The 14,268-nt window shown below is 37.5% G+C and overlaps 1 protein-coding gene across 20 annotated transcripts in view; it reads right to left on the reverse strand.

Moving 5' to 3' along the window:
- Nucleotides 1-14,268, reverse strand: part of KDM4C (lysine demethylase 4C) — a 507,226-nt gene that overhangs the window by 179,341 nt on the left and 313,617 nt on the right. For 19 of the 20 annotated variants that reach the window (XR_004277510.1, XR_004277509.1, XR_004277512.1 and 16 more), the window contains 3 exons: nucleotides 12,658-12,839; nucleotides 10,804-11,017; nucleotides 8,786-8,862 (listed from right to left, as the gene is read on the reverse strand). Coding sequence is in view for 16 of the 20 variants with exons in the window: in XM_032308077.1 (XP_032163968.1) it covers nucleotides 8,786-8,862; nucleotides 10,804-11,017; nucleotides 12,658-12,839 (473 nt within the window). In the remaining 4 variants the exon portion in view is untranslated. Of the gene's footprint in view, nucleotides 1-8,785; nucleotides 8,863-10,803; nucleotides 11,208-12,657; nucleotides 12,840-14,268 lie in introns of those variants that run through there. The other variant, XM_032308081.1, reaches the window with a different exon arrangement.

The raw sequence follows: 14,268 nt of genomic DNA on the forward strand, positions 1-14,268 counted from the left end.
TCATCTGTGGATGGACATCTAGGTTCTTTCCATAGTTTGGCTACTGTGGACATTGCTGCTATAAACATTCGGGTGCACGTGCCCCTTCGGATCACTACGTTTGTATCTTTAGGGTAAATACCCAGTAGTGCAATTGCTGGGTCACAGGGCAGTTCTATTTTCAACATTTTGAGGAACCTCCATGCTGCTTTCCAGAGTGGTTGCACCAGCTTGCATTCCCATCAACAGTGGAGGAGGGTTCCCCTTTCTCCACATCCTCACCAGCATCTGTCATTTCCTGACTTGTTGATTTTAGCCATTCTGACTGGTGTGAGGTGATATCTCATTGTGGTTTTGATTTGTATTTCCCTGATGCCGAGTGATATGGAGCACTTTTTCATGTGTCTGTTGGCCATCTGGATGTCTTCTTTGCAGAAATGTCTATTCATGTCCTCTGCCCATTTCTTGATTGAATTATTTGTTCTTTGGGTGTTGAGTTTGCTAAGTTCTTTATAGATTTTGGACACTAGTCCTTTATCTGATATGTCGTTTGCAAATATCTTCTCCCATTCTGTCAGTTGTCTTTTGATTTTGTTAACTGTTTCCTTTGCTGTGCAGAAGCTTTTGATCTTGATGAAATCCCAATAGTTCATTTTTGCCCTTGCTTCCCTTGCCTTTGGCGATGTTCCTAGGAAGATGTTGCTGCGGCTGAGGTCGAAGAGGTTGCTGCCTGTGTTCTCAAGGATTTTGATGGATTCCTTTCGCACATTGAGGTCCTTCATCCATTTTGAGTCTATTTTCGTGTGTGGTGTAAGGAAATGGTCCAATTTCATTTTTCTGCATGTGCCTGTCCAATTTTCCCAACACCATTTATTGAAGAGGCTGTCTTTTTTCCATTGGACATTCTTTCCTGCTTTGTCAAAGATTAGTGGACCATAGAGTAGAGGGTCTATTTCTGGGCTCTCTATTCTGTTCCATTGATCTATGTGTCTGTTTTTGTGCCAGTACCATGCTGTCTTGATGATGACAGCTTTGTAATAGAGCCTGAAGTCCGGAATTGTGATGCCACCAACGTTGGCTTTCTTTTTTCAATATCCCTTTGGCTATTAGAGGTCTTTTCTGGTTCCATATAAATTTTAGAATTATTTGTTCCATTACTTTGAAGAAGATGGCTGGTACTTTGATAGGAATTGCATTAAATGTGCAGACTGTTTTAGGTAGCATAGACATTTTCACAATATTTATTCTTCCAATCCAGGAGCATGGAACATTTTTCCATTTCTTTGTGTCTTCCTCAATTTCTTTCATGAGTACTTTATAGTTTTCTGAGTATAGATTCTGTGCCTCTTTGGTTAGGTTTATTCCTAGGTATCTTATGGTTTGGGGTGCAATTGTAAATGGGATTGACTCCTTAATTTCTCTTTCTTCGGTCTTGTTGTTGGTGTAGAGAAATGCAACTGATTTTTGTGCATTGATTTTATATCCTGACACTTTACTGAATTCCTGTACAAGTTCTAGCAGTTTTGGAGTGGAGTCTTTTGGGTTTTCCACATATAGTATCATATCATCTGCGAAGAGTGATAATTTGACTTCTTCTTTGCCGATTTGGATGCCTTTAATTTCCTTTTGTTGTCTGATTGCTGAGGCTAGGACTTCTAGTACTATGTTGAATAGCAGTGGTGATAATGGACATCCCTGCCGTGTTCCTGACCTTAGCGGAAAAGCTTTTGGTTTTTCTCCATTGAGGATGATATTTGTGGTGGGTTTTTCATAGATGGCTTTGATGATATTGAGGTATGTGCCCTCTATCCCTACACTTTGAAGAGTTTTGATCAGGAAGGGATGCTGTACTTTGTCAAATGCATTTTCAGCATCTATTGAGAGTATCATATGGTTCTGGTTCTTTCTTTTATTGATGTGTTGTATCACATTGACTGATTTGCGGATGTTGAACCAACCCTGCAGCCCTGGAATAAATCCCACTTGGTCATGGTGAATAATCCTTTTAACATACTGTTGAATCCTATTGGCTAGTATTTTGGTGAGAATTTTGGCATCTGTGTTCATCAGGGATATTGGTCTATAGCTCTCTTTTTTGATGGGATCCTTGTCTGGTTTTGGGATCAAGGTGATGCTGGCCTCAAAAATGAGTTTGGAAGTTTTCCTTCCATTTCTATTTTTTGGAACAGTTTCAGGAGAATAGGAATTAGTTCTTCTTTAAATGTTTGGTAGAATTCCCCCGGGAAGCCGTCTGGCCCTGGGCTTTCATTTGTTTGGAGATTTTTAATGACTGTTTCAATCTCCTTACTGGTTATGGGTCTGTTCAGGCTTTCTATTTCTTCCTGCTTCAGTTGTGGTAGTTTATATGTTTCTAGGAATGCATCCATTTCTTCCAGATTGTCAATTTGTTGCCGTAGAGTGCTCATAGTATGTTCTTATAATAGTTTGTATTTCTTTGGTTTTAGTTGTGATCTCTCCTCTTTCATTCATGATTTTATTTTTTTGGGGTCCTTTCTCTTTTCTTTTTGATAAGTCTGGCCAGGGGTTTATCAATTTTATTAATTCTTTCAAAGAACCAGCTCCTAGTTTCGTTGATTGGCTCTATTGTTTTTTTGCTTTCTATTTCATTGATTTCTGCTCTGATCTTTATGATTTCTCTTCTCCTGCTGGGCTTAGGGTTTCTTTCTTGTTCTTTCTCCAGCTCCTTTAGGTGTAGGGTTAGGTTGTGTACCTGAGACCTTTCTTGTTTCTTGAGAAAGGCTTGTACCGCTATATATTTTCCTCTCAGGACTGCCTTTGTTGTGTCCCACAGATTTTGAACTGTTGTGTTTTCATTATTATTTGTTTCCATGATTTTTTTCAATTCTTTAATTTCCCGGTTGACCCATTCATTCTTTAGAAGGATGCTGTTTAGTCTCCGTGTATTTGGGTTCTTTCCAAACTTCCTCTTGTCGTTGAATTCTAGCTTCAGAGCATTGTGGTCTGAAATTATGCAGGGAATGATCCCAATATTTTGATACTGGCTGAGTACTGATTTAAGACCGAGGATGTGATCTATTCTGGAAAATGTTCCATGTGCACTATAGAAGAATGTGTATTCTGTTGCTTTGTTCTGAATATATCTGTGATGTCCATCTGGTCCAGTGTGTCGTTTAATGCCTTTATTTCCTTGTTGATCTTTTGCCTGGATGATCTGTCCATTTCTGTGAGGGTAGTGTTAAAGGCCCCTACTATTATTGTATTATTGTTCATGTGTTTCTTTGATTTTGTTATTAATTGGTTTATATAGTTGGCTGCTCCCACGTTGGAGGCATAGATATTTAAAATTGTTAGATATTCTTGTTGGACAGACCCTTTGAGTATGATATAGTGTCCTTCCTCATCTCTTATTATAGTCTTTGGCTTAAAATCTAATTGATCTGATATAAGGATTGCCACTCCTGCTTTCTTCTGATGTCCATTAGCATGGTAAATTCTTTTCCACCCCGTCACTTTAAATCTGGAGGTGTCTTCGGGCTTAAAATGAGTTTCTTGGAGGCAACATATAGATGGGTTTTGTTTTTTTTACCCATTCTGATACCCTGTGTCTTTTGATTGGGGCATTTAGCCCATTCACATTCAGGGTAACTATTGAGAGATATGAATTTAGTGCCATTGTATTGCCTGTAAGGTGACTGTTACTGTATATGGTCTCTTTTCCTTTCTGATCTACCACTTGTAGGCTCTCTCTTTGCTTAGAGGACCCCTTTCAATATTTCCTGTAGAGCTGGTTTGGTGTTTGCAAATTCTTTCAGTTTTTGTTTGTCCTGGAAGCTTTTAATCTCTCCTTCTATTTTCAATGATAGCCTAGCCGGATATAGTATTCTTGGCTGCATGATTTTCTCGTTTAGTGCTCTGAAAATATCATGCCAGCTCTTTCTGGCCTGCCAGGTCTCTGTGGATAAGTCAGCTGCCAATCTAATATTTTTACCATTGTATGTTACAGACTTCTTTTCCCGGGCTGCTTTCAGGATTCTCTCTTTGTCACTGAGACTTGTAAAATTTTACTATTAGGTGACGGGGTGTGGGCCTATTCTTATTGATTTTGAGGTGCGTTCTCTGAAACTCCTGAATTTTGATGCTCGTTCCCTTTGCCATATTGGGGAAATTCTCCCCAATAATTCTTTCCTGTATACCTTCTGCTTCCCTCTCTCTTTCTTCTTCTTCTGGAATCCCAATTATCTAATGTTGTTTCGTCTATGGTATCAATTATCTCTCGAATTTTCCCCTCGTCGTCCAGTAGCTGTTTGTCCTCTTTTGCTCAGCTTCTTTATTCTCTGTCATTTGGTCTTCTATATCGCTAATTCTTTCTTCTGCCTCATTTATCCTAGCAGTGAGAGCCTCCATTTTTTATTTCACCTCATTAATAGCTTTTTTGATTTCAACTTGGTTAGATTTGAGTTCTTTTATTTCTCCAGAAAGGGCTTTTATATCTCCCAAGAGGGTTTCTCTAATATCTTCCATGCCTTTTTCGAGCCCGGCTAGAACCTTGAGAATTTTCATTCTGAACTCTAGATCTGACATAGTCCCAATGTCTGTATTGATTAGGTCCCTAGCCTTCGGTACTGCCTCTTGTTCTTTTTTTTGTGTTGAGTTTTTCCGTCTTGTCATTTTGTCCAGATAAGAGTATTTGAAGGAGCAAGTAAAATACTAAAAGGGTGGCAACAACCCCAGGAAAATATGCTTTAACCAAATTAGAAGAGATCCCAAATCGTGACGGGGGAGAAAGGGGATAATAAGAGGTTCAAAAGAAAGAAAGAAAAAAAAACAAAAAAAAGTAAACGAATAAAGAAAAGTATAAAAAAGAAAAAATATATATATTAGGTAACTAGTTAAAAAAGAAAAGGGTAAAAGTTAAAAAAATTTAGCAGAAGAATGAGAAAAAAAAATGAAAAAGAAAAAAATTAACTGCAAGCCTAAAATCACAGGGAGAAAGCCATGAGTTCCGTGCTTTACTTTCTCCTCCTCTGGAATTCTGCTGCTCTCCTTGGTATTGAAACTGCACTCCTTGGTAGGTGAATTTGGTTTTGGGTGGATTCTTGTTGATCTTCTAAGGGAGGGTCCTGTTGTAGGGATTCTCAAGTGTCTTTGCCCCAGGTGGAATTGCACTGCCCTTACCAGGGGCGTGGCTGAGTAATCCGCTCAGGTTTGCTTTCAGGAGCTTTTGTTCCCTGAGCGCTTTCCGTAGAGTTCCAGAGGACGGGAATACAAATGGCGGCCTCCTGGTCTCCAGCCCGGAGGAGCCGAGAGCCAGGGCCCGGGGCCCCCACTCCTCAGTGCATCCTCAGAGAATAGCACCCAGTAAACTCCCGTCTGCCTGACCTCCGGCCGCGCTCCGAGCTCACCGAGACTGCGGCTGATTCAAGGTAACCCCGAGCTGTGATCTTACTTTCGGCTCTGTCTCTGTAGCCGGCTTTCCCGTTCTAATTCCCGCAAGCTCTGCGACACTCGGACACCCCCGATCCTTCTGTGACCCTGCAGGACCTGAGGCCACGCTGCCCCCGCTTGGGCTTCGCCCCCGATTTAGCCTCTGGAGCGAGTCCCTCAGCAGAACAGACTTTTAAAAGTCCTGATTTTGTGCTCCGTTGCTCCGCTGCTTGCCGGGAGCCAGCCCCTCCCCCCAGGGTCTATCTTCCCGTCGCTTTGGATTCACTTTCTCCGCCAGTCCTACCTTTCAGAAAGTGGTTGTTTTTCTGTTTCTAGAATTGCTGTTCTTCTTCTCTTCGATCTGCCCATGGATTTGCAGGTGTTTGCAATCTTTAGATAAGCTATCTAGCTGAACTCCTACTAGCAGAAGTAGTCTCAGCCTGCCTACTTCTCCGCCATCTTGACTCCTCCCACTAAAATGGATCTTTAAAGAAGAGAACCACCACACTCAAGTCTCACATATACCCTTAAAAAGATAAATATAAGGTATTTCATGCTACCCTCTTCTTACCCTCCAGGTGTGCAAAGTACTCACCATAAAATGAAACAGAATTAGCTAGAACAGTCACATCTGTTATATTCATATATATCCCAAGCAAAATATGCTATTGGAATATTTTGCATTCACAATGAATAATAAGTCTTATTTACAAATACATTTAAAAGAAAATCCCAGGAAATAATTAGGAATTAGAATTAGTGATGTTACAAACTAGCAATCAAATGTTACCTGACCTCCCTTGCACTGTTAGATTTCCATTAGCTCCTTTGGAGCCTCCACTGAATGGAGTTCCAAGACTTCTCTAGAATCTAAAAACTGACAATGTGAGATTGATTCCTGAAGAAGTCTAAGGATACTTTTTAAAATGCAATCATCCAATCATTAAGCATTGCCTTCGGCTCAGGTTATGGCCCCAACGTCCTGGGATGGAACCCTGCATCAGGTTCCCTGCTCAGTGGGAAACCTGCTTCTCCCTCTCCCACTCCCCCTGCTTGTGTTCCCTCTCTCGATGTCTCTCTCCTCTCTCTGTCAAATAAATAAATAAATTTTTTTTTAAAAATCAATCATTCCAGCCACAAAATCCAAAGAATCATACTTGTCTACTAAGAATTAAAATTGTAGCACTCACATCCACACTGAATAAGAGAATTAAAACAAAACATTGATATTATCACTTACTTCTCTGCAATGCTAAAATGGCAACTCACTGATTTCTCAGGAGAAAAAATATAGGATCTGAGCTTCATAGACAAAGTCCACTCAAATGGATAATTTGAAAAAATAATTGGTGCACTATGAATTCAGATCATTTCAATTTAGAAATAAGGTATTACCTGGGTCTAAAAAAATCACTGTAAAACTGTATTCAAGAGTTTTCATTTCTTTTGCAAACTTTAAGAGATTTACATGGTATCAATAATAAAACACAAAAGGTATTTCCTGAGGGTGTGAGGGATTAAGACTAATAGGAGCTTTAAATCAGTTCTAAAGGATTACTAATCTAGTATTTACTTCTTAAAACATGCTAAAGGAGAATAGCATAAGCTATCACAAGCAGCATTAGAATCAGGGTGGACAGCCTTGGCCTGGTCCTGGCTCTGCCACGCAAAGGACAATGGTACCTTGGGTAACAGGAGTGCTCAGTGTGTAAACACAGAAGTCAAGCAGTAATTGTAGATGGAATGAAGAATTCTTCATGCTTTGGTGAACGGATTAAAATATCTCTAATCTTGAAACCTATACTTCAGCATGAATGAGAGGACATCACTGTCTAGACTGATTCTACAAAGCTTTATTTTTGGCTCATACAACAATATAAGACCTGCATGGTAAATAAGAACTGAATATACTTATTACTTCAAGACTTCCAGGCTGATTTTAAGATACTCTGTATTTATATAATTTTTGTTAATATAATAATCACATTGAAGGAAATACAAAAATGTTTTCTGGGACATGAAAGAATTTTCTGGGACAATGAAAGAATTCTTAGATTGGAGATACTACCTCTAACACCAAACAGATCAGATTATTTGGGCTATAAAGAATGTCCATACTTTCCCTCATTTTTCCCTTAGTACCTAAAGTGAATGCCAGCAAAAAAATCATTCAAAAGGACATGGGGAGTTAGAGAGGAGAAGGGAGTTGGGGGAAATTAGAAGGGGAGGTGAACCATGAGAGACTATGGACTCTGAAAAACAATCTGAGGGTTTTGAAGGGGCGAGGGGGTGGGATTTTGGGGAACCAGGTGGTGGGTATTAGAGAGGGCAAGGATTGCATGGAGCACTGGGTGTGGTGCAAAATATAATGAATACTGTTATGCTGAAAATAAATAAAAAATAAATTTGAAAAATAAAAAAAAAATAAATCTTTAAAAAAAAAAAAGGACATTCTCAGACGTCCTTTAATTTACAGTCACCATATGTCTCTTTCAACACTGAGAGCTAAACATTTGTATCATGACATAAATTTTTATCATGCAAGGCATTTTCCCTTTATTGTCCCTCAGGATTTTAACTCTGGTTGCAAAGAAATTTAATTCTTTGTCATTAGAGAGCATTGAGAAACAAAGTAAATGCTACTATTACAACTGAAATCACCTGCTCTGAGATTAAGAGTGAGGGATACAATGTTAAGATCTAACAGGACCTAACTTTCAAAAATGATCTGATGCTTCTTGAAAGAGAATTTTTAAGAAATATCAAAGTAGCACAAAATTAAATGGAAAAATAGGTGACATGGTGAGTTACTATAACTTAATACTTGGATGTAGCTAAAGTTTTAACAGGGTTCATTAGGAAAAACAAGGTAGATGGGGAGGAATCTGTGTTCCCTAAGCAGGGTATCACTTATTGTTGAAAGAATCTGTCCCAAGTTTACAGTAATGCCTGGCAAGATTCCAAAGTTCTTGAAGTATGAATGTATGAATGAATCAGTGGGAAAGACCTCGTACCAGTGGAAAGTTATGTTTGAGCATGGTTTTGTCAGGGGTCAGGGAGGATCCTCACCTTGAGTGTGACTTAGAATATTTATTTTCAAAAACTGCAAAATAGACCTAGGAGGGAAAATGAAGGAATATTTTAGACTTGCTCTGATAAACTGGCAGTCTCTGTAGGCTCCTGAGTAGAGGAGTGACACTTAGATATTTATTTAATATTTCTATGATGAATAGAGCCATTAGATAGGATGATTTGAAAAGAGAAGATCAGAAAAATATTAAGTATAGAAGTAAGTGCACACAAAACCATGCATACAGCCTTACCTTACTGCTAGATTAAATGTGTTCACAGTGGAGAGAGTAAGCAGAGGGATTAAAATATATTAAAATAGGCCACTTACTGCTGTCCATGCATTTCTTTTGCAACGGGCACATAGCCATCCATTACAGATCTCGTGAGAAGGGATACCATAGCAACCTATAAAATAATAGTATGGATCCATGAATTAGGTCTTTTGCATTTTGGTAGTATTATACATTTTAGCACTGAATAAATAAAATCAGAACAACTGCCCACCATAATAGCATTTTTAAAATATTTTATTTTATTTTATTTTTTTCCAGTGTTCCAAAGTTCATTGTTTATACACCACACCCAGTGCCATAATAGCATTTCTGATTCTCACTGCTTAAAACAAAACAGAAGTAAGGCTGTCTTCAGAGATACTTTTGGTTCTCATGCCTTATAAAAGGATATCAGTCTCAGGAAACATGAGAATATGGGTCTCAATCATTACTAATACTCACAATAATTATCTGATAATTCTTGAATGGGCAAAATAATTAAATTTCTAATTTATTGGGCCTTGTCCTTTACTCATACAAAATGTATTTCAAAATAAGCTGCAATTCATTAAAGAAAATTTAGGGAAGCTTTAGAATAATATAATAAACTTTGACATATTTTACAAATTAATATAATTTAAAATTACATTTCAAAAATTATGCTTAATTAGCTTTAATCTCAGTGACAGGACAGAGGATGCACAATTCAGTTAGTGATGAAGAGGTATCTTCAGTTCTATTTGTCTATTCAATACATGCCTGACTCAAGATAACTGTGTAAGGCAATAGCTGATGATCCAAATATAAGCAGCAATTATACAGTACCAACAAACATGTGTAACTCTGACTGCCTTTCAAAGGGCTTTGAAAGATTTAAAGAAGTAATTTTTAATATCAAATTTCTATAACATTTAAATGAAAGAGAAAATAACAGAAATATAATTACCAAAGAAAAGCCTATCATAGTTAGCCAAGACTATAAAATGTTTAGTTCAAGCACATGTTTATGAAATACTACAGTTAAATTGTATAGCTTGTACATTCAGGAATCAAAATTAAATCCCAGTTTTCTTGTGAAATGATGCATTGACTGTTATAAACTTAGAAAAATGTGAGGGCGAATGTGTGTGTGTGTGTGTGTGTGTGTGTGTGTGTGTGTGTGTGTGTTACAGATTGATATAAGTAAAGAAGGTTGCTTTATTTCAAACACATTATGTTAAATCTCTTGGGGAAGCTGATGGTATCTAATCAGTCAATAAATGATAGACACCAAGACTATTTCAACCCTAATGTTAGACTGGTGTTTCTCTGGGGTAAATATAGAAGGTAATGCCTCTATTATAACCATCCATGCTACAGAGACCATACATAACTATGTTAGCATGATATATGATTTGGCAAGATCTGGAATACTAAAATGCTTTAAAATAGACTTGCAGTAAAAAATAGCTCCCTTTTCACATTTTAAAGGACTTACATGGCAGGCAAATAAAAAATTATGTATTTGCCATGTATCCCATGATTTGAAATTACCAAATTATGGCAGGTATGGACCATCTCAGGACCATCTCGGTTCCAGGGAAAAACAAATGTAATGACTGTTCTCCCCTTGGAAGGCAACACAGATTTCCTTACCCTCCCAAAGAATAAAAATTAAACTCTATAATTAAATTTAACAATAATTCCCCAAATCACTGAAAAAACTGTCCTGTCTCTTTGAAAAGTACAAAGAAAAATAATCATGAATTAATATCAGAGGTTAAAATTAAGTTTTTACAAACTATCTCTTAAAATAAGTAAAATTCAAATGTGCAAAAGGAGCCTCAAAATGTCCCCACATCTGTACAACAAACAAAACAAAATTGCTCTCCACTGATACTGTACAAAACTGTAGAAAAAGGGATTATTATACTTACTCATACTTTTATCAGAAGAAATGTGAGAAAGAATGATCTAACCATTAAGAATGCCAATAGTTCAATGCAATAGATTTGGCAGGGGACAAGAGGGTGAGAAACAAAGACTATGTGAAGCACTGAAAAGCCAGTGATTGATGAATGAGAGATGCATTTACTTGCATGAACCCGTACACAGCACTTTGCACAGGAAATCAGAAGACTTGTTCCATCCTCTTCCAGAAAGGCATTAGGTGGAGAATATTCTATACTTTCTTCACTATAAATAAAACACATCTCTGGAATGAGGGGCTTAGACTTTCCTCCTGGAGTAACCACTTCATCTAATTTTGTCTCCCATCTAGAATCATTTTCTTCATTGCTGCTATCTGGCTGAAAAACACAATATTCCCACATGAGTGAAAAACATGCAAAAAAGTTCATCATTTGTTCTGGTCACTCAAAGCCACTAATAGCTGTTCCATTCACTAACTTCCAGCTTCTGTTCTTCCTGTTGTTTTCCTTGATATAACTATTAGCTTTTTATCAATGTTCCTCTTCAGGCTCCCATCCAGAAGCTAAGCTGTAGAAACAGGAGGACATTCTGTATATCTGCTTGTACGAAAAAGTTGATAACCTGCTAAAACTACATTCTTACATAAATAATTCAGGTAAAGCATCAATTTTTCTGAGGAATTTTTATTTATTTACACTAAGTTAGCAGACTTGGTTTCATTTACTGAAAATTTTACCTGGTTACACTTGAAGGAGTATTTTCAAAGACCTCAGTTTTAATCTTTGCAACAGTTTTTAGAGAATTTTTGAAGGCTTTGCCTCACCACAAAGTTTCAAAACCTCAAGACAGAAAGATCTGGCAAATGTCACTAAATAAGGAAATATAATGTGCAAAATAAAATTGTCATCCCTTACCAAAATATATGAGAAACATTTAACTTAATTGAAACTCTAATTAATGAACTATCTTATCTCCAAAGATCTTATATTAAAAAGTTTCCCTATATCTTATAAGTTTAGTGAGAATTTTTTTAATTATTGGGGAAATACACAGGCAAAATATGATATACAAATAAGAGTCAATAAAAAGTTAAATTTTTCCAAGAAAACACAGACATTCAATGACTAAACAGAAAATAGTTTCTCAGTCACAAAGGCCCATCAAAGACAAGTGAGTTAAGTTTACTTCCTCTATTTTCAAAGCTGAACATGTGGCATATCACCCAATTTCATGCCCTGAAATACCTGAACAAAAAAGCATTTACTTTACATGAACTCTAAAAGAGAAGCAATCTTAAAATACTTCTGATTCCATTATTGAGACTATAACTCAGGATACAATGCTCACATCAATATGCTTTATAAAAATATTGTATCTTAAAGTAGGTCATAAAGTTCCACCCATACTAGATTCCTGAAGATCACTTTGTCTGAGTTTGTGTTAGAAAATGTGGCCCTCAGTAAGCTAAAATGCCATCAGGATGACATATATGGAATAACACCGATGACAATACTATGCACAGCTAGCTGATGAGGGTGAACTGAACAATCCAGTTTGTATTGAGTCCTGCTATATCTTACACATGTTCCACGTGGGAAGATAAAGAGAAACATTTTAAATGTGGGCACAGAGTTGACAACTATTGAGAGTGATATTTTCAAACACAAAACAGACTAAGGCCAAGTTCCCTCTTTGTAAAACTTCTACTACTGTTAAGCTTTAAGTTCTGTGTTTCTTTCTGAAAAAGGTTGGAACTGCTCCTTGACTGAAATGAACCAAGACTGACAAACGAATCACTTATTTTAAAATGATAAAGCACCCACCACCAGAGAAGTGGCTTTCTAGTAACACTCAAAAATTCTGTTTGCTATTCTATAACGACCATGTAGCTACATAAGTACTGATGTCTCCCATTCCATGTACACACATACCTTACAATGATCCACCTGTGTTTCTACAGTCATACAGAAAGCGCAGCAGTAAAGAAACCTGGCAGTGACCCCGCCACCGTTATTACCTTGTAGTAGGGCATGAGGAGAGCACAGATGGCACAGTGTGGCTCCATTTTGGCCATGGCTGCATTATACTCCTGTTCAGCCACAAAGTTTGGGGACTTTGTCTGCCAAAGGTGGACCAAAGGCTTCGCCCAAGACTCTGTTTCTTCCACTTCCTCCTCAACTGATGGAACCTCAGGCAATTCTTGCAAAACAAGGCACATAAAATGTGAGCATAGGACCCAGAGAAAAACAACCCTGGTTATAAAAGAAGCAAACATTCCAAAGTATCACTGATATTAATGTCAGACAGGAAACCTATTTTATCTTTCAAATACATTCTGAGAGAAGCAGAACAAAATGAATGTCCTTTTTATCCTCTTCATCTTCAAGAGCTAGGTCAGATCTGATGGCCAGACAATGAGCCTCCTTTTGAAACCCTCCCCATCCCCGCCAGGAATAACTCCCTCCTTCAATTTCACTACTTCTGTATTCCTACTGCTACTACTAACATCTTCTATGGTAAAACAGCTCATATCTATAAAATTTCTTTCCAGTTAGCAGAGGAATTTGCTGGCCCAATAACTGCCTTACCAATATTTTTAGTTTCCCCACCTAATACTGTATATGGCTTAATAAAAATGTATTAATTGAACTTCATTTAATTAACTTTTGGGTTCAAGAATTCATGACAAATAACATTTACAGAGTAGCTATCATGTGCCAAGCAATACACTGCCATTACATGAATATGAAAAATAATTCTTATTCAAATCTTATTTGTTAAGATAATACTCCCAGAGGGTCAAATCTCTTAAACATGTATATCTATTAACATGCAAGAGGCAGAGATCTACTCCACAAAAATATTACTTTACAAAATTTTATAGAAGGACAGAAAAATACAGAAAGACATAACAGATTAAGAGGAAAAAAATTCTTAATGCCTATAGTAGCGGACAGTATATCAGAACAGGTGACAGCAATCACAGCTACATCTAGTACTTAACATCTACAGCTGTGACACATTCTAAAACTCCTCACCACTAGCTGTCATAGTCTAACAAATAAACACTGTGGAGCAATGTCCTCAAGTCCCAAGGCACAGGTGTTTCTGTGAATCAATGTGCTCCAGCCCTTACCTTGTTGACTTACCTGATTTTTAAAAGTCAAAGCAGATTTGTTGAGATGGAAAAATGAGAAGAGCTAAATGAAAGCTGAAAAGAACTCAAAAGACATCAAATGCCAACTGAGTGAAAGGGAATGTTCCTGCTTCCATGTTGGCAGTGGTGGTATTATTATTATTACTATTATCAATAATGGAAAATGCTTCGTACTCAGCCAGGCAGTGTTTAAAGCAAAAGGTAAGAATCTTAGCCTATATTTGCAAGGAAGTAATCTGCCACTAAACAAACGCACACTGCTTCCCCCTCAGTCCCCGTACAATACAGAATAAAGGGCTACCTATGAAGACTTAGATTTGACAAATGAAAGACAGGAGTTGAAGAGCTGACCGGGAATTTGAAATACCATTAAGTCCTTAACTCACCTCTCCCACATACATACTAAAAATGGGATCTAAACAAAAGAAATCCTTTAGGTTTGAACAGCTACTGCCTCTTCCTGACACAAAA

The sequence above is a fragment of the Mustela erminea genome, chromosome 12 (assembly GCF_009829155.1).
Source record: "Mustela erminea isolate mMusErm1 chromosome 12, mMusErm1.Pri, whole genome shotgun sequence".
NCBI lineage: Eukaryota > Metazoa > Chordata > Mammalia > Carnivora > Mustelidae > Mustela > Mustela erminea.